We start from the raw sequence: 18,949 nt of genomic DNA on the forward strand, positions 1-18,949 counted from the left end.
TAGAGAGGGAATGGCAAAACCCTATAAATTGACACCATTTGAACTTGTCCTCTCGCCCATCGAACATTTTGAAGACAATCTAAGCAAATTCATTAACGATGAGAATATTGCCGATGACAAAAAACTGCTTTTACTTCAAGATGCATTGCAACGTGTGGACAAACATAAACCTTCTCGTGAGAGACCTGCCACCGTCGTCACTGATCCCCCTACACAGCAAACATCTCCTCAAGATTCCGCAGCAGCACCAAAGGAGAAGGACTTGAATTCGAACGTAATGAAAATTGGAAACGTATTGCCACTGACCTATTGTGAACAGAGTAAAAGAGTATTATCTTATCTCACGTTGGAAACTCCCGATCAGCATCAGTTTGAAGTCGACTGCAGAGGGTAACAAATTATAATACAGGGGAAAAGTTATAATCTAGTTGATTTAATTTGTGATACGTTGGCGAATCGCAAAGGACTCTTACCAATTGATAATAAACTATACACCTGTCTGTGTGCAATAAACTTTCCCAAAAGTCTTATTGGCAATAAGCAAATTCTAAAGAAACTAAGAGAATATAGTCCACCAACAACAACACCATTTAAAAAAGAAGAAGATTCAATATTTGAAGATACTAGCAGCAACAGCACTGATTTTGCATCACCTGTGGTTGCGAGTCAAAAGCGAAGACGAATTGATTCGCTCGCCAGTGTGCAAAAGGGGAGTGGACATTACACTACATGTTTACGCTCAAAATGGATGAAGTTTTGAAAGGTGTCTATGAAAATATTGGCGAAGCGGGGAGTTTAAGTTCTCCCAAAACGCTTTCCAAAGCTGTCCCAGGCACCACCACCACATTGAAAAATGCAAAAGAGTATCTAGAAAATGAACCGAGTTACACACTGCATCGAAATCATAGACTTCGCAGTAAACAATATCGACAAACTAAAGCCTTTTTCCCTCTGCATATAATGCAAACGGATCTTTTAACTTTAGATACACTACAACGACGTCACAATGTCCCCTACAAATATATTCTAGTGGCAATCAGTGTTTTTAGTCGCTATGCATACGCCATTCCACTGCAATCAAAGAGAGGTATTGAAGTTGCTAGGGCCATTGAAAGTATTCTTGAACAGGATTCATATAGAAAAATTCAATTGGATCGTGGCAGTGAATTTGTTAATCCCCATGTGCAAAAGGTTCTTTTGAAATATAATACAATACTTTATCATAGTCACAGTGCGATAAAGGCTGCATAGGCTTAACGATTAATAAGAACGATTCGTCTATTAATTTCAAGATATTGCACATTTAAAAATACACCGGCTTTTATTCATGATTTAAATAAAATAATGTTGATTTATAATCAACGACCCCATCGATCTCTGTCCAACTCTACACCAACGGATGTTCATTATAGTGAAAATACATTTGATGCTTTTCTAAAGCAATACTCCAAGGGTGAAAAAGAGAAAAAGAAGAAGAAATTCAATGTTGGTGATACTGTTCGAATTAATAGAACCACCAATATTTTTGAAAAAGGGACTTATTTATGGAGCACTGAACTTTTTAATGTGTACAAAATTCTGGACACTACACCCACGACCTATCGACTACGAGACACCAAAGATGATGAGATTCTCGGCAGTTTCTATGAATATGAACCGCCAAGAGTTAGAAACACTAGTGAAATTTATCAAACTGAAAAGATATTAAAGAGTCGTACGCGCCATGGCCAGAAACAGGTGCTTGGTCGCTTTATTGGATACTACAAGTATTTTGATTCTTAGATCCTTGCTGAAGACATTGATAATTCCCAATGATTTATCCGTGACTTTTATGTCAAATGTTTCTGATAATCTCTAAGATTATAATTCTAGAACAAGTGATTTTTGGTCGAACCTCGCACCCACCATCAATTTCGATGGAAAGTATGAAGTGGCTCTTGTCGACTATATTCTCAAAAATACCTATGACATCCTGAGAAAGGGTCGTAAATATGAAATAAAAATTAGACCATATGATTGGCCACCGCCACCAGGTGATCAAGAACAAATTAAAAAAATCTATTGTATGAATTATCAATCAATTGAACGCCCAGATCAGGAAACCACGTGAATGTCCGATTTATCTCGTACCATTAATGAAAGACTGTCCGGATATAAAAAGGGAGCATTTCATTTCAACTATTAGATGGGGGAGGGCACGATTTATATAAGTTCACTTATTTCCAGTGAAACGATTATTCTCAATGATAGCATAAAGTATTTTCTTGGCTTTAAGCTCAATATAATCAATGGTAAAAGTGCGGGAAACACTAATTTCATTTTCGCTGACTACCCGCCCGCCTTATCCACAGACACTTGTATATTTCTCTATGCTTCATTTGTGGAAACATCTCGGGTTGGTAATTCAAATGTTCCCCTCCTACGAGTTCTTGAACGAAAAACCGATCAAGAACATATTCATCACTACAATATAAAGCATCTTCAGTATATCCCCGTAAACACTTCCTATTTGGAACTCTTTAAGTTAACACTAAGAACCGAATTGGGTGATTCCATAGCAATTTCAAAGGGTTTGGCTGTGATTACATGCCATTTTCGACCCATCATTCAACAGCAAGATGTCTAATAAAAAAGTGGTATTCACTTGTCCTGATATTGACTGCTATGTTAATACTCTTGGCCCAAGACAACAGGGCAATGGAATGGACTATTATAAAGGTCGCTCGTCAATGTCTGGCTATGGTATTGGCAGTTGGTTTGCTAAGCTGTTTCGCTCTTCACTACCACTGGCTCGAAAATATCTTGTACCGGCTGCGACAGATTTTGCATCCTCTACACTATAAGATTGGGGCTCTGGCAAGGATTTTAAAAAAAGTGTTTCGGAAAATCTTCGGTCCAGTGCGCGAACCCTTGGCGAGAAACTGAAACAGAATGGTAAAGGTTTAAAAAGGACAAGAAACAACGCATCCCTCATCAGTCTCTACTCAGGTCGGAAACGTAAGATATCCCCTTTGTCAAAGAAAAGAAGGAAAAAGCCGACACGTAGTGTAACCAAAAGCCCCAGGAAGAAAAATGTTAGATCGAAACTTAATTTCTTCTCCTAATATGTCCTACCTACCACATAAGGATTATCAGCCTTCAATCTTCAATAAGGATTCTCAACCACCTCATTGAATCTATTCAATGCTGAAAATTTCGACGTGAGTGTCAAGCATGGATACTATGAACAATTTTATCCCCAACAACCCCTCTCCGATAATATACACTTTCAAATTTATTCCAATGAAGACTACTTTATGGACATGTCTTCAACATTTATAGATTTGCAAATGAAAGTCCTGAAATCCAATAATTCAATGACGATTCGGGGCGATTGAATATCCTATGAAAATTGTATATTAAATAATTTATTTCGTCAAATTAGTATCTACATCAATGGCACGCTGGTGAGCACAAGCAACAATCTCTCAAATTATACAAGCTATATGCAATTCATGCTGATGACACCCAAGTCATACAAGGACTTGAGAGGCACCTCCAATGGATATGAATATATTACTAATACTGATAGTACAGATGCACTTAAAAATGCTACAACTAGTGAATTACATCTAGTTGGAAAAATATATCATGAAATATTTAATTTACCCCAATGGCTGCCGCCCAATGTTAAAGTGGATATAAAACTAACGCTTGCACCCTCCAATTTCATTTTGAGAAAAAAACTTGCTGGCAATCCTGATGTGAGTTTCTCCCTCACATCGGTTATACTTCATATACGGACACAACATTTCCTGAATTCTGTTGATTTGGCTGTGGAAAAACTGAGAGTAAATAGAAATAACATTAAACTAATTGTTCCTCAGACACTCACCACTCAACGTCATATTGACCTAGGGTAACACACCTTCACCGACTCATCCTTTATCAGTGGTGAAATTCCTTCAAACCTTGCTTTGGCCTTTGTAAGGAGTAGCAGTGCAATAGGATCCTGGACAGAAGGTCCACATAAATTCGAGATGTTTGGACTTTCATCTCTTGTGTGCAAAGTAAACGGTATCCCACTCTACAATCTATCATTTGATAGATCCTATAGAACATTGTACGAGTTGACCATGCAAACCCTAGATCATGACTCTCAACTATTTGAAAACGGTATAACCGAAGATATGTTTGCTAAAACACATGGTATCATTGTACTGGATTTGTCGGGTACACAGGATATGAGTATAGTACGTACGGGGAGTGTGCGTTTAGAGTGTACATTTGCCGACCCATTGGCTGAGAGTATTGCCCTAATCTCACTAAATCGATATGAAACCTATTGGGAAATCACTCCCGAAGGTATTGTTGTACCAGATTTGGCGCCTAGAACACCAGTCAAATAATCAATGTATTTAATATTGACCCCTACATGTCACAGTACAAATCCTATTGTCTGCCATCGGACTTTCTTGGAAAAATTAAACGTGTTAACAATACCTTGTTTTTTGTTAATAGCAGTCTCTCGACTGTGCTGACGGGTCATTGGCTGTGCATCTATCAAACAATGAAGACGATTGAATTTTTTGATCCTCTTGGTCTACCCTATACATTCTACACACCCCACATCAGCAACTATATTGACAGCAGTGGGAAAACTATTATTCAAAATCGAAAGAGGGTGCAGGATCTAACGAATAAAAGCTGTGGCTTCCATGCACTACTATATTTTGTATTCCGATGTCGTGGCTATACTTACAAGCAGTTTCTCCACATTTATGTTGACAATCCCCGTCTGAATGACTTTCTAGTGGAAAATATCCTCTCAGACCTATATAGTATTGATTTCAATGCCCTAAGAGTAAAGTGTTTAAAAAATGTTTGTGAATTTGTTTATTAATAAAATGTATATATACAGCAATATCTTTCACTCTTATCTTTTAGAGTGCTACATCAGAGATTTATTGACATGTATCGCGAACCACAACTTTCGATAACTCATTTGTATTCGCTGTATATTGATATTGATTGAATTAGAAGTAAGTGTCTTATTTTCTAAAGTGCAATGTAACTTCATTCCTGTCATAACTCTTTGTATAGTCAATGATACTATTTACATTCATATTATGAAATTCAAGAGTTTCAATCTGTCTATTTGAGGCAATATCTCAAACAGTGTTTTCAAGTGGCGAGTCATATTCCGTCACAGTCAAATAAAAATCACTTGGTTTATAGTCATAGCAGGTGGTGTCGTCACAGCGATGACGTAGAAACCAGATTGTCTTGTTACCCCAACAGTTGAATCGTAGACCAGATTCCTCTTCCCAGAATAATTTAAATCCGCGACGATACTAATCTCGTAGAAATAAACTGAAATCACGTTTGGGATTCTTTCCAATCATAGCGGGGTAAGTATTCTCCCACTGATCACATTTATCATAGTGACAATTGGAGCACAGGTGCCCTCTAGGATGAGAGTCACACACCTCCTCAAGACATGAATTACATCCTTTAATTTGTACTGCATAGCCTCTATGTAATTTACAATGATTACATAATTTACAGTTTTCACTATAGTCATCAATAATTGTACAATTCTCACATTGATTACAACTGCCAAGAGTGTACATGCAAAATGGACATATATAGAACATTTTTCGGTTTCCGATGTCAACTCACTCACAGCTAAAACGAAACTGATCCTCTTCGTTCGATAAATTCAACGAGATGGAAATGGGGGAGAGAGTAGTAGCTCTGTGACGTTACCTCTTTCGAATGATGGGGGAGCCCATCTACATTGAATCCATTGTCAATGTTTTCAAAATTATATCCACAATATTATTCTGCCTTTTTCAAAAAACGCTCTACCTAAATTGAGTATAAGCATTTTAAACATCATTAAACCGTTAACTACCCGCGTCCCCTGGGGGGGGGGAATCACTCATCATTAAATGGTCAATTTTCCCCTGACAATAGAATAACAGGTTTTTAAGATAGAACTATGGAAAATAATAAACAAAAATAAAATTTTTTTCCATAAACACTAGATTTGATCTAATTCTCTCTTTCTCAAATTTATTCATTTTTCAATCCTTTCACTCCAACTGCTGACTCTAGACTGACCCTGATTCGTTATCCCTTACCAGAAAAGAAAGGGAACATTTTCGATTTCGAAACAATTTTATTGAATAATTATAACAACAACATCAATAATACAGAGCATGTACAATTAACGATACTGTTTATTGTCTTCAATATGTTTCACTAATGCACTTAAAGCACATTGAAGTCTATTCACATGCGCTATATCAACTTTTGCAGCGAAACATAGTTGATCTTCCATTTTAAATTTGCTCAAGGATATCACATATCTTGCATATACTTCGTCCCATTCCAGACAAAGCCGTGATCCTCTCGTTATTTCCACCGCAATGTTAGGTGCTCTTGTAATATTATCATCAGCCCCACTATCAACTTCTAATAGGGCAAACATTCCACTCATCGCCATCGTCAACACGCACAAATATATATCCAAATGAATAAAGTAAAACTGTTCTTCTTCTTCTCACTCCTTTTAATTCTATTCACATAATAAAAAAACTATATAAAAAAGCCCTTCCTTATATTCCCATCCGCGGATAATTTTTACCCAACTCGCTGTTTGGCTGAGATGTAGTATGTAACCGACTCGCTGATTGGCTGAGAAGGAAACACGTGATCTAACTGTTTCCCGTTATCGAATCAATAAAATTCCCGATTGATTATGCAATCAAGTTCTTGGAAATTCACGTCCCCCTCGAGTCCTAGATCAATAACATTGTTCCCGTTAGAATTCAATGCGCATGTGCAACCTTCGTCCCCGAGTTATTACACATAGAAACATCAAATAAATCGACCTTAGAAAAAGAGGTCATTGAGTGATTATGTAATCTTTCTCCCTAGGGACTCTATGACCATATTGTTTCATAGTTCCCCACGCTCGTGAATCAATAATTCCCCCATCGATTATGTAAATCATCCCTCATGTCATTCGCACGTGACCAAACAACAACAGATCGATTGACCTTGACACACCCACATTAGACTCGATCGATAATCCTTGAATAAATTATGTCCCGTCAGCATTAAACTAAATTGTAGATGGCAGCAGGGGTGAGGGTCAGGACCTCCTGATAGGGTTCTACTGAGGAACAGCCTATTTTCATAGTAGTATTTGAATCTCATAATCGTTAAGTATTCTAGATCTCAATTCGCAATGCGTCGTTTTGGTAAGGTTTGTCCATTCTTTGCCATAGGGCTCTTACGGCGTCAAGGATTTTTCTTTTCTTTTTTTTTCGTCTTATTGGTATTTTTTCCTTATTAATTGATTATACTGAACAGAGGAACAGCCTATTTTAATAGTAGTATTTGAATCTCATAATCGTTCAATATTCAAGATCTCAATTCGCAATGCGTCGTTTTGGTAAGGATTGTCCATTCTTTGCCATAGGGCTCTTACGTTGTCATGGATTTTTCTTCTCTTTTTTTTCGTCTTATTGGTCTTTTTTCCTTATTAATTGATTAGACTGAACAGAGGAACAGCCTTTTTTTATAGTAGTATTTGAATCTCATAATCGTTAAATATTCAAGATCTCAATTCGCAATGCGTCGTTTTGGTAAGGATTGTCCATTCTTTGCCATAGGGCTCTTACGTCGTCATGGATTTTTCTTTTCTTTTTTTTCGTCTTATTGTTCTTTTTTCCTTATTAATTGATTAGACTGAACAGATGAACAGCCTTTTTTTTTATAGTAGTATTTGAATCTCATAATCGTTCAATATTCAAGATCTCAATTGGCAATGCGTCGTTTTGGTAAGGTTTGTCCATTCTTTGCCATAGGGCTCTTACGTCGTCATGGATTTTTCTTTTCTTTTTTTTCGTCTTATTGGTCTTTTTTCCTTATTAATTGATTAGACTGAACAGAGGAACAGCCTTTTTTTTTATAGTATTATTTGAATCTCATAATCGTTCAATATTAAAGATCTAAATTCGCAATGCGTCGTTTTGGTAAGGTTTGTATATTCTTTGCCATAGGGCTCTTACGTTGTCATGGATTTTTCTTTTCTTTTTTTTGGTGTTTTTTGTCTTTTTTCCATATTAATTGATTAGACTGAACAGAGGAACAGCCTTTTTTTAGAGTAGTATTTGAATCTCATAATCGTTAAGTATTCAAGATCTCAATTCGCAATGCGTCGTTTTGGTAAGGTTTGTCCATTCTTTGCCATAGGGCTCTTACGTTGTCATGGATTTTTCTTTTCTTTTTTTTTGTCTTATTGGTCTTTTTTCCTTATTAATTGATTAGAGTGAAAAGAGGAACAGCCTTTTTTTATAGTAGTATTTGAATCTCATAATCGTTCAATATTCAAGATCTCAATTCGCAATGCGTCGTTTTGGTAAGGTTTGTCCATTCTTTGCCATAGGGCTCTTACGTTGTCATGGATTTTTCTTTTCTTTTTTTTTTTGTCTTGTTGGTCTTTTTTCCTTATTAATTGATTAGACTGAACAGAGGAACAGCCTTTTTTTATAGTAGTATTTGAATCTCATAATCGTTCAATATTCAAGGTCTCAATTCGCAATGCGTCGTTTTGGTAAGGTTTGTCCATTCTTTGCCATAGGGCTCTTACGTTGTCATGGATTTTTCTTTTCTTTTTTTCGTCTTATTGGTCTTTTTTCCTTATTAATTGATTAGCCTGAACAGAGGAACAGCCTTTTTTTACTGTAGTATTTGAATCTCATAATTGTTAAATATTCAAGTTCTCAATTCGCAATGCGTCGCTTTGGTAAGGTTTGTCCATTCTTTGCCATAGGGCTTTTACGTTGTCATGGATTTTTCTTTTCTTTTTTTTCGTATTATTGGTCTTTTTTCTTATTAATTGATTAGACTGAACAGAGGAACAGCCTTCTTTTATAGTAGTATTTGAATCTCATAATCGTTAAATATTCAAGATCTCAATTCGCAATGTGTCGTTTTGGTAAGGTTTGTCCATTCTTTTCCATAGGGCTCTTACGTTGTCATGGATTTTTCTTTTCTATTTTTTTCGTCTTATTGGTCTTTTTTCCTTATTAATTGATTAGACTGAACAGAGGAACAGCCTTTTTTTATAGTAGTATTTGAATATCATAATCGTTAAATATTCAAGATCTCAATTCGCAATGTGTCGTTTTGGTAAGGTTTGTCCATTCTTTGCCATAGAGCTCTTACGTTGTCATGGATTTTTCTTTTCTTTTTTTTTCGTCTTATTGGTCTTTTTTCCTTATTAATTGATTATCCTGAACAGAGGAACAGCCTTTTTTTATAGTAGTATTTAAATATCATAATCGTTCCGTATTCAAGATACCAATTCGCAATGCGTCGCTTTGGTAAGGATTGTCCATTCTTTGCCGTAGGGCTCTTACGTTGTCATGGATTTTTCTTTTCTTTTTTTTTCGTCTTATTGGTCTTTTTTCCTTATTAATTGATTAGACTGAACAGAGGAACAGCCTTTTTTTATAGTAGTATTTGAATCTCATAATCGTTCAATATTCAAGATCTCAATTCGCAATGCGTCGTTTTGGTAAGGTTTGTCCATTATTTGCCATAGGGCTCTTACGTTGTCATGGATTTTTCTTTTCTTTTTTTCGTCTTATTGGTCTTTTTTCCTTATTAATTGATTAGACTGAACAGAGGAACAGCCTTTTTTTATAGTAGTATTTGAATCTCATAATCGTTCAGTATTCAAGATCTCAATTCGCAATGCGTCGTTTTGGTAAGGTTTGTCCATTCTTTGCCATAGGGCTCTTACGTTGTCATGGATTTTTCTTTTATTTTTTTTCGTCTTATTGGTATTTTTTACTTATTAATTGATTATAATGAACAGAGGAACAGCCTTTTTTTATAGTAGTATTTGAATCTCATAATCGTTAAATATTCAAGATCTCAATTCGCAATGTGTCTTTTTTGTAAGGATTTTCCCTTATTTGCAGTATGGCTCTTACTTCTTCATTTTTGTTTCTTCTCTTTTTTTTTCGTCTTGTTGGTCTTTTTTCACTATTAATTGATTATAGTGAACAGAGGAACAGCCTTTTTTTTTATAGTATTATTGGAATATCATAATAGTTACATATTCAATATCTCAATTCGCAATTCGTCGTTTTGGTAAGTTTTGTCCATTCTTTGCCATAGGGCTCTTACGTTGTCATGGATTTTTCTTTTCTTTTTTTTCGTCTTATTGGTCTTTTTTCCCTATTAATTGATTAGACTGAACAGAGGAACAGCCTTTTTTTTATAGTAGTATTTGAATCTCATAATCGTTCAATATTCTAGATCTCAATTCGCAATGCGTCGTTTTGGTAAGGTTTGTCTATTCTTTGCCATAGGGCTCTTACGTTGTCATGGATTTTTCTTTTCTTTTTTTTCGTCTTATTGGTCTTTTTTACTTATTAATTTATTATACTGAACAGAAGAACAGCCTATTTTAATAGTAGTATTTGAATCTCATAATCGTTCAATATTCTAGATCTCAATTCGCAATGCGTCGTTTTGGTAAGGATTGTCCATTCTTTGCCATAGGGCTCTTACGTTGTCATGGATTTTTCTTTTCTTTTTTTTTCGTCTTATTGGTCTTTTTTCCCTATTAATTGATTAGACTGAACAGAGGAACAGCCTTTTTTTATATAGTAGTAATTGAATCTCATTATCTTTCAGTATTCAAGGTATCAATTCGCAATGTGTCGTGTTGGTAAGGTTTGTCCCTTCTTTGCCATAGGGATCTAACGTGGTCATGGATTTTTCTTGTCTTTTTTTTTGTATTATTTTTATTTTTTCCTTATTAATTGATTAGAGTGAACAGAGGAACAGCCTTTTTTTATAGTAGTATTTGAATCTCATAATCGTTAAATATTCAAGATCTCAATTGGCAATGCGTCGTTTTGGTAAGGTTTGTCCCTTCTTTGCCATAGGGCTCTTACGTTGTCATGGATTTTTCTTTTCTTTTTTTTCGTCTTATTGGTGTTTTTTCCTTATTAATTGATTAGACTGAACAGAGGAACAGCCTTTTTTTATAGTAGTATTTGAATCTCATAATCGTTAAATATTCAAGATCTCAATTCGCAATGCGTCGTTTTGGTAAGGTTTGTCCATTCTTTGCCATAGGGCTCTTACGTTGTCATGGATGTTTCTTTTCTTTTTTTGTCTTATTGGTCTTTTTTCTTTATTAATTGATTAGACTGAACAGAGGACCAGCCTTTTTTTATAGTAGTATTTGAATCTCATAATCGTTAAATATTCAAGATCTCAATTCGCAATGCGTCGTTTTGGTAAGGTTTGTCCATTCTTTGCCATAGGGCTCTTACGTTGTCATGGATGTTTCTTTTCTTTTTTTAGTCTTATTGGTCTTTTTTCCTTATTAATTGATTAGACTGAACAGAGGAACAGCCTTTTTTTTTAGTAGTATTGTAATCTCATAATCGATAAATTTTCAAGATATTAATTAGCAATGTGTCGTTTTTGTAAGGTTTGTCCATTCTTTGCCATAGGGTTCTTACGTTGTCATGGATGTTTCTTTTCTTTTTTTTCGTCTTATTGTTCTTTTTTAACTATTAATTGAATAGACTGAACAGAGGAACAGACTTTTTTTATAGTAGTATTATAATCTAATAATCGATACATATTCAAGATATCAATTCGCAATGCGTCGTTTTGTTAAGGTTTGTCCATTCTTTGCCATAGGGGTCTTACGTTGTCATGGATTTTTCTTTTCTTTTTTTTTCGTCTTATTGGTCTTTTTTTATTAATAATTGATTAGAGTGAACAGAGGAACAGCCTTTTTTTTTAGTAGTATTTGAATCTCATAATCGTTCCGTATTCAAGATCTCAATTGGAAATGTGTCGTTTTGGTAAGGTTTTTCCATTCTTTGCCATAGGGCTCTTACGTTGTCATGGCTGTTTCTTTTCTTTTTTTTGTCTTATTGGTCTTTTTTCTTTATTAATTGATTAGACTGAACAGAGGAACAGTCTTTTTTTATAGTAGTATTTGAATCTCATAATCGTTAAATATTCAAGATCTCAATTCGCAATGCGTCGTTTTGGTAAGGTTTGTCCATTCTTTGCCATAGGGCTCTTACGTTGTCATGGATGTTTCTTTTCTTTTTTTTGTCTTATTGGTGTTTTTTCTTTATTAATTGATTATACTGAACAGAGGAACAGACTTTTTTGATAGTAGTATTTGAATCTCAAAATAGTTAAATATTCAATATCTCAATTCGCAATGAGTCGTTTTGGTAAGGTTTGTCAATTCTTTGCCATAGGGCTCTTACGTTGTCATGGATGTTTCTTTTCTTTTTTTTCGTGTTATTGGTCTTTTTTCTTTATTAATTGATTAGACTGAACAGAGGAACAGCCTTTTTTTATAGTAGTATTTGAATCTCATAATCGTTAAATATTCAAGATCTCAATTCGCAATGCGTCGTTTTGGTAAGGTTTGTCCATTCTTTGCCATATTGCTCTTACGTTGTCATGGATTTTTCTTTTCTTTTTTTTTCGTCTTATTGGTCTTTTTTCCTTATTAATTGATTAGACTGAACAGAGGAACAGCCTTTTTTTATAGTAGTATTTGAATATCATAATCGTTAAATATTCAAGATCTCAATTCGCAATGCGTCGTTTTGGTAAGGTTTGTCCATTCTTTGCCATAGGGCTCTTACGTTGTCATGGATGTTTCTTTTCTTTTTTTTCGTCTTATTGGTATTTTTTCCTTATTAATTGATTAGACGGAACAGAGGAACAGCCTTTTTTTATAGTAGTATTTGAATCTCATAATCGTTAAATATTCAAGATCTCAATTCGCAATGCGTCGTTTTGGTAAGGTTTGTCCATTCTTTGCCATAGGGTTCTTACGTTGTCATGGATTTTTCTTTTCTTTTTTTCTCCTTATTGGTGTTTTTTCCTTATTAATTGATTAGGCTAAACAGAAGAACAGTCGTTTTTTTTTATAGTAGTATTTGAATCACATAATCGTTAAATATTCAAGATCGGAATTCGCAATGCGTCCTTTTGCTTAAGTTCGTTCATTATTTGCCTTAGGGCTTTTACGTTGTCATGGATTTTTTTTTTCTTTTTTTCGTTTTATTTTTCGTTAACAGACATTATTACGAATATGAGAAGGTTCTCCCCCTAGTCAATACCTCGCTCTTTACGCTAAAGTTCGAATTTTGTTCCAATTCTTTAAGAATGACTTCTGAATCACAAAGGCCGTTTAATTACAAAAGATAGTTTTTTTTGAAAGTACTAAAAAAAAACTTTAGCATAAAGAGCGAGGTCTTGACTAGGTGAAGAACTCCCTCATATACGTGATAATTTCTGTTCGTTCTAAGTTTTAATGTTGCTCCTTACTTTCAGTTGAAAAAACTTTTATTATTTAGTTTTTGATCTTTTTTAAATAATGTTGGAAAATCTGCCCCCCCCCCCCTCATAGAAATGTCTTTCCCCATGAAAACATTCTCCATGGAAAGATCCTCCCACCCTCCCCCCCCCACACCAGAAAAAAATCCCTCCCGAAAACGTCTGTATACTTTCCGATAGCCAATACTATATGTAAACAATGGGTTAAGTTCATAACTTGCAGCCCTTTCCTCAGGAACTGTGGGAGACTAAGTCATTCTCAGAAATATATTTATTGGATTTTCGTCTATGCTGAAAAAAATGACTATCTCAAAATTTTGATAGGACAACTTTGGGGAAAAAATGAGGATAGGAGGGGGGCTAATTGCCCTCCAATATTTTTGTTCACTTAAAAAGGGCACTAGAACTTTTGATTTCCTTTTGAATGAGCCCTCTCGCTATGTTCTAGGACCACTGGATCCATACGATCACCCCTGTGTAAAAAAAAAAACTAAACACGCAAAAAATACAAAATTCCACATTTTTGTAGATAGGAGCTTAAAACCTCTACAGTAGGGTTTTCTAATGCAATGAATATGATGGTTTGATTTTCATTGATGGTTTGAAGATTCTATCACTTTTAGGGGGTGTTTCCCCGTTTTTTCGACAATAACGCAAATTTTTCAGGCTCAAGACTTTTGACTAAACTTGATTAAACTTATATATTTAAAGTCAGCATAAAAATCTGATTCTTTTGATATATCTGCTGGTACCAAAATTCTGTTTTTTTAGAGTTTTGGTTTTATATTGAGCCGGGTCGCTCCTTACTTACAGTTCATTACCACGAACTGTTTGATATTTGAATCTCCTAATCGTTAAATATTCAAGCGCTCAATTCGCAATGCGTCATTTTGCTAAAGTTTGTCCATTCTTTGCCATAGGGCTCTTACGTCGCCATGTATTTTTCTTTTCTTTTTTTTTCATCTTATTGGTCTTTTTTCCTTGTTAATTAATTAGACTGAGCAAAGGAACAGCCTTTTATGGTAATATTTGAATCACATGATCGTTAAATAGTCAAGCGCTCTATTCACAATGGGTCATTTTGCTAAATTTTGTTCATGCTTTGCCATAGGGCTCTTACGTTTTCATGGATTTTTCTTTTCTTTTTTTTCGTCTTATTGGTCTTTTTCCCTTGTTAATTGATTAGACTGAACAGAGGAACAGCTTTTTTCTATAGTTATATTTGAATCACCTGATCGTTAAATATTTAAGTGCTCAATTTGCAATGCTTCATTTTGCTGAAGTTTGTTCATTCTTTGCCATAGGGCTCTTACGTTGTCCTGGATTTTTCTTTGCTTTTTTTTCGTCTTATTGGTCTTTTTCCCTTGTTAATTGATTAGAATGATGAGAGGAACAGCTTTTTCCTATAGTTATATTTGAATCACCTGATCGTTAAATATTCAAGTGCTCAATTCGCAATGCGTTATTTTGCTTAAGTCCGTTCATTCTTTGCATAGCGCTCTAACTTTGTCATGGGTTTTTCTTCTTTTTTTTCTCTCCTTATTGTTTTTTCCTTGTTAATTGATTAGACTGTTGTGTTGCATTCTATGCATCATTGTAATATCATGGTGTGTCTCGTGGTTGTGGTTGCTTTTTAGTGATCTGTCTAAGCCAATTTACGTTGTTTGTTGAGCGACGTGCACTGTGCTTTACGCTGTTTGTAATGCCAAATAAATAAACTAAAATCCTTGCATTCCTTGAACTTTATTCGATTATTCTGTAGATCGTTGGCAATTTTCCAACTCAGGCTCATTTTTACAAGGAAATATCTCACAATTTTTTCTTTTAAAGGTATTTGTCAATGAGCAATTGGTAACAACTATCGGAGAATTTGGCTCCTTCGGCGAATTGGCTTTGATTTATGGAACTCCCAGAGCTGCAACTGTTAAAGCCAGGACAGCGACAAAACTCTGGGGATTAGACAGGGATTCCTATAGAAGAATATTGATGGGATCCACAATCAGGAAAAGGAAAATGTATGAGGAATTTCTCTCTAAGGTCTCCATTCTCGGTGAGTTAACAGGAATATTTTGATTGGTTTATTTTAGTAGCCTGTAATATTGGAACCAATATCGATGTACGATGAAAAGGTGAAAGATCGTCCAGAGCCATTGATGGTGTTTAGGGCGTCGAATCGATGTTTCAGTTGCTGTTTTTTTTTACAGGGAAAGGTAGCAAGCCTCATGCCCTACTTTGCTGCAGCTGGAACCGAACCCCGGGCCTTTCATTGCCAAACGGATCATCAATTCGCTGGTACAATAGGATTATTTTTTATGCCTTGGTTTGAGTATTGGAATCGAGCATCCTAGACATCAGAGAAAACTGCGCTGTCTTTCCATAACATAAAAAGTGTAACAGTATTTTTGGTATAAGGTATTCAAGGCAGTGGAATAAACTAATACGAAAGAAAATTAAAAGCTAATAATTTAAGCCGATATTTATGCCTATGACAACAATGGAATTCCTTGGGATATCCAGTTTTTGATTATGTTTAGTTGATTCGTCTGTCTTAAAATCCTATATTTCAAAAGTTCTGTTTTCTTTGGAACTTCGTGAACGTTGTGACACTCCCCGTATTGACATTTTGAATGCCGAATTCAGGTGACTACCGTTCTCAATTCGCTAAAATATTGGATGGGGGATTAGGGATTTTAATTTTTCTGTCTTTAATGAAGATAAAAAAAAAATGTTTGTAAAAATGTATGGGTAGGGGAGGGGTGGCATTTTTGCAAATAGTAAGACGGCTATTTGGTTAATCTTATTGATATACTATTGTAAATTGAGTTCTGGCTGGATTGATAGAGAACATTAGGGTATATATGAATGCTTTTGTTGATGTTATGAGTAAAGACAATGATGTAGTATTATTCAGATATTACTGAAAGAGGAACTGTCGTAAAGTTAAATCTTTACTATGTATCTATGCCGTGTATAGATTTCGGGATAATGTTTTGAAAGGAAACCTTTAAAAATAGTTGGATACGAAATCGGGATCTTTAGTATTCTATGATGTATAAGACGGGCAATCTTAGTTGTAAAATTAATTAGCATTTTATGAAATATGTATCTAGTGGATTCTAGTGAAATCTAGTGGATTAATTTTTTACGGATTCTTTGGGTACCCACCTGACTGACCGTATTTCTAATCATAAGTTGTAGAAAAAATGTGGTCGTATCCTACTTTCTAGGGCTATAATGAGAGAAAGGTTAAGATGGTTAGGACACGTTCTGCAGATGAAGGTGGCATATTGCCAAAGATCGTTCTTTTTGGCCAGCTATCTAGGGCCATATGAAAAGTAGGTCGTCTCCGAATGGGGGGGGGGGAGGAGTCGTAAGAAAGAATTTAGGGGAAGTTAGAATTTCTTGGAAGGCTGTAAAGAATAAGGCTTTGAATAGATTGGGATGGAAGTGAGCGTGCGTAGCTGTGTTGGCCTCAGGCGGATTGGTGCCACAGTGAGTTGTTAGTTGTTGGTGTAATAGTAGGCCGACATGAGTAAATGAACTTAGCGAAAACAAACACTAGCTTGAGAAATCTTAACTCCCTGCGCAGAAGGAGATCCTTTCTGGGTATTTACTCTTCATCTTGAGACTTCTTTTGCCATTAAGTAAGTAGTAAGTAAGTATGATGGCACTAGACCCTCAAGGTCCAAATAGGCGGTGCTGATCTGCGTTTCGTGGCCCTTTAGCCAGGAAGTGCAATGTAGGGCTGGGAGCCAGCCATCCTTTGCTTTCCCACACCCTTCCTGCTTACCTTCCCCAGATTTCTCCAGGTTTCTTTTGCCATTACAATGGTCTAATTCTTAGATTCAAGTCTTTAGCTTCAAATCAACCCTCTTAATTGCCAATTCAGTTCACCAATTCTTTGATGTAAAAGATTCAACGTTTTATTAATGTTTTACAGCTGCAAATCTTTTTTTCGAACATGTAAAGGTTGCGCTTCTTGTTATGTGACAAATATCGTCAATTCAATAAAAGTTGCTAGACTGTACTAAACGAAAACACGGACTTTGAAGAAACAGGGGCTCACGGTAAAACCTAAAGGACAAAATAAATAAAGAAATAAAAAAAGAGAAACGATAATAAAAAATGGCTTCGTGTCTCACCCCACCCCCAAGAAAAAATAGAACACAAGGGAAAACTTCAATAGAATACAGACACTGCGTTCCATTGCACCGTGCAAATTACTTGGTGTAACGATACTTCCTGTACTAAGTGAAGTACTCAGTTTTTCAGAGAATAGCCGAATTGAATAACAGAATAACCGAATTTTTGCTTAGATTAGTAATTGAGATTTTGCCTGAGTCATCAGACCGATTTGGTGCTGTTTGTTATAGATTATGAACAAATATTTGATCCAGCAAATGAAAAAGCTTTGAGAATGTTTTATCCTTTAACGTTATGTCAGATAAAATGATTGCGCTAGTTAAAAAGAAAATTAAAAAGTCACGGAAAAAAGAAAGAAATAAAATGTTGAAAATTCAAAAAAAAACAAACGATTAGCGCTCTCATGGATGGATGCACGTTCTGTCGATGACATACCAAAATATTGTCCTGGCCCACCCTTGGGGCCTGCACTCATCGTTGGTATTCAGGGCCATTGATAAAAGTGGCAGCAAAATAATGGATGTTTTTGATATTTAGGGAGTTGAGGGTGCAAGAATGGCTTGGAAAATTAATGTTAAGACCAAGTCGTTTAAATTAGGAATGTATAACTGTGATGTTAAGTAACTTGAGTTGCCAGAGATATGAAGGGTTAACGGATTGATAGCCGAGTGCAAGAGAATAGGTTGGAAAATTAATATTGAAAAGAATAAATCTCGTGAACTATGAATAAATGAAGCTTAAGAGGTGATGTTAGGTAAAGAGAACATTGACCGAAAGGATAGCTTTACTTATATAAATAGTCGTCTCTTCATAAGGAAAGTGAATGCAGTGAAGATGCAAAAAGTAGAATAGCCAAGGCCCAGGGTGTTTCTTCCTTTAATTCCTTTAAACCTTTAATTCCTTTCATCTGGCTATGACCCCCTGTTTATGGGATCCCCAGGTTGGGAAACGAACTACCATGCTTTCCCAAAGAAATTGCCTAAGGATAATTTCAAGTTCTCATTTGAAGTGCTCATTGAACATAAAACAATAAACTGTTCAACCATCTAGTCCCATCCCACTGTATTAGGTTGTGATGAAAGAAAACTTAGAAGTGCTGGTTCACGTTTTATGGAAAAATGACAATGGTCTGCTAAAAATTATCCTTTTAGGTAATCAGCTGGGAAAGTGAAAAGCAGAATGTCTTTGAATTGGCTAGGAGGATTTCCTAAGAAAATATTTGAAGAAAGTGAAAGCTGAGGGGAGTGAAGAGGGAATCTAAATAATTTCTATATTAATAATGAAAGGAAAACTGTTGAAAATTGGGTATAATATTTCAAATAAGACAGTGTAGAAAAAGAAAAGGACAACATTTTCTTCACTAGTAATAATTAAAGTTCGAATATTTAAGCTTCGTGTCCGGAAACCT

The 18,949-nt window shown here is 35.3% G+C and overlaps 1 protein-coding gene across 3 annotated transcripts in view; it reads left to right on the plus strand.

Annotated features, from left to right (window-relative positions):
• The window catches only part of Pka-R1 (protein kinase, cAMP-dependent, regulatory subunit type 1), a 185,577-nt gene that overhangs the window by 136,078 nt on the left and 30,550 nt on the right, over nt 1-18,949 (plus strand). For all 3 annotated transcript variants that reach the window (XM_089103735.1, XM_089103733.1, XM_089103734.1), the window contains one exon: nt 15,229-15,448. In XM_089103735.1, the coding sequence (XP_088959861.1) occupies nt 15,229-15,448 (220 nt within the window). The remainder of the gene's footprint in view (nt 1-15,228; nt 15,449-18,949) is intronic.

This window comes from Artemia sp. Qi Xiang Cuo, chromosome 17 (genome assembly GCF_049724085.1).
Source record: "Artemia sp. Qi Xiang Cuo chromosome 17, ASM4972408v1, whole genome shotgun sequence".
Taxonomy (NCBI): Eukaryota; Metazoa; Arthropoda; class Branchiopoda; order Anostraca; family Artemiidae; genus Artemia; species Artemia sp. Qi Xiang Cuo.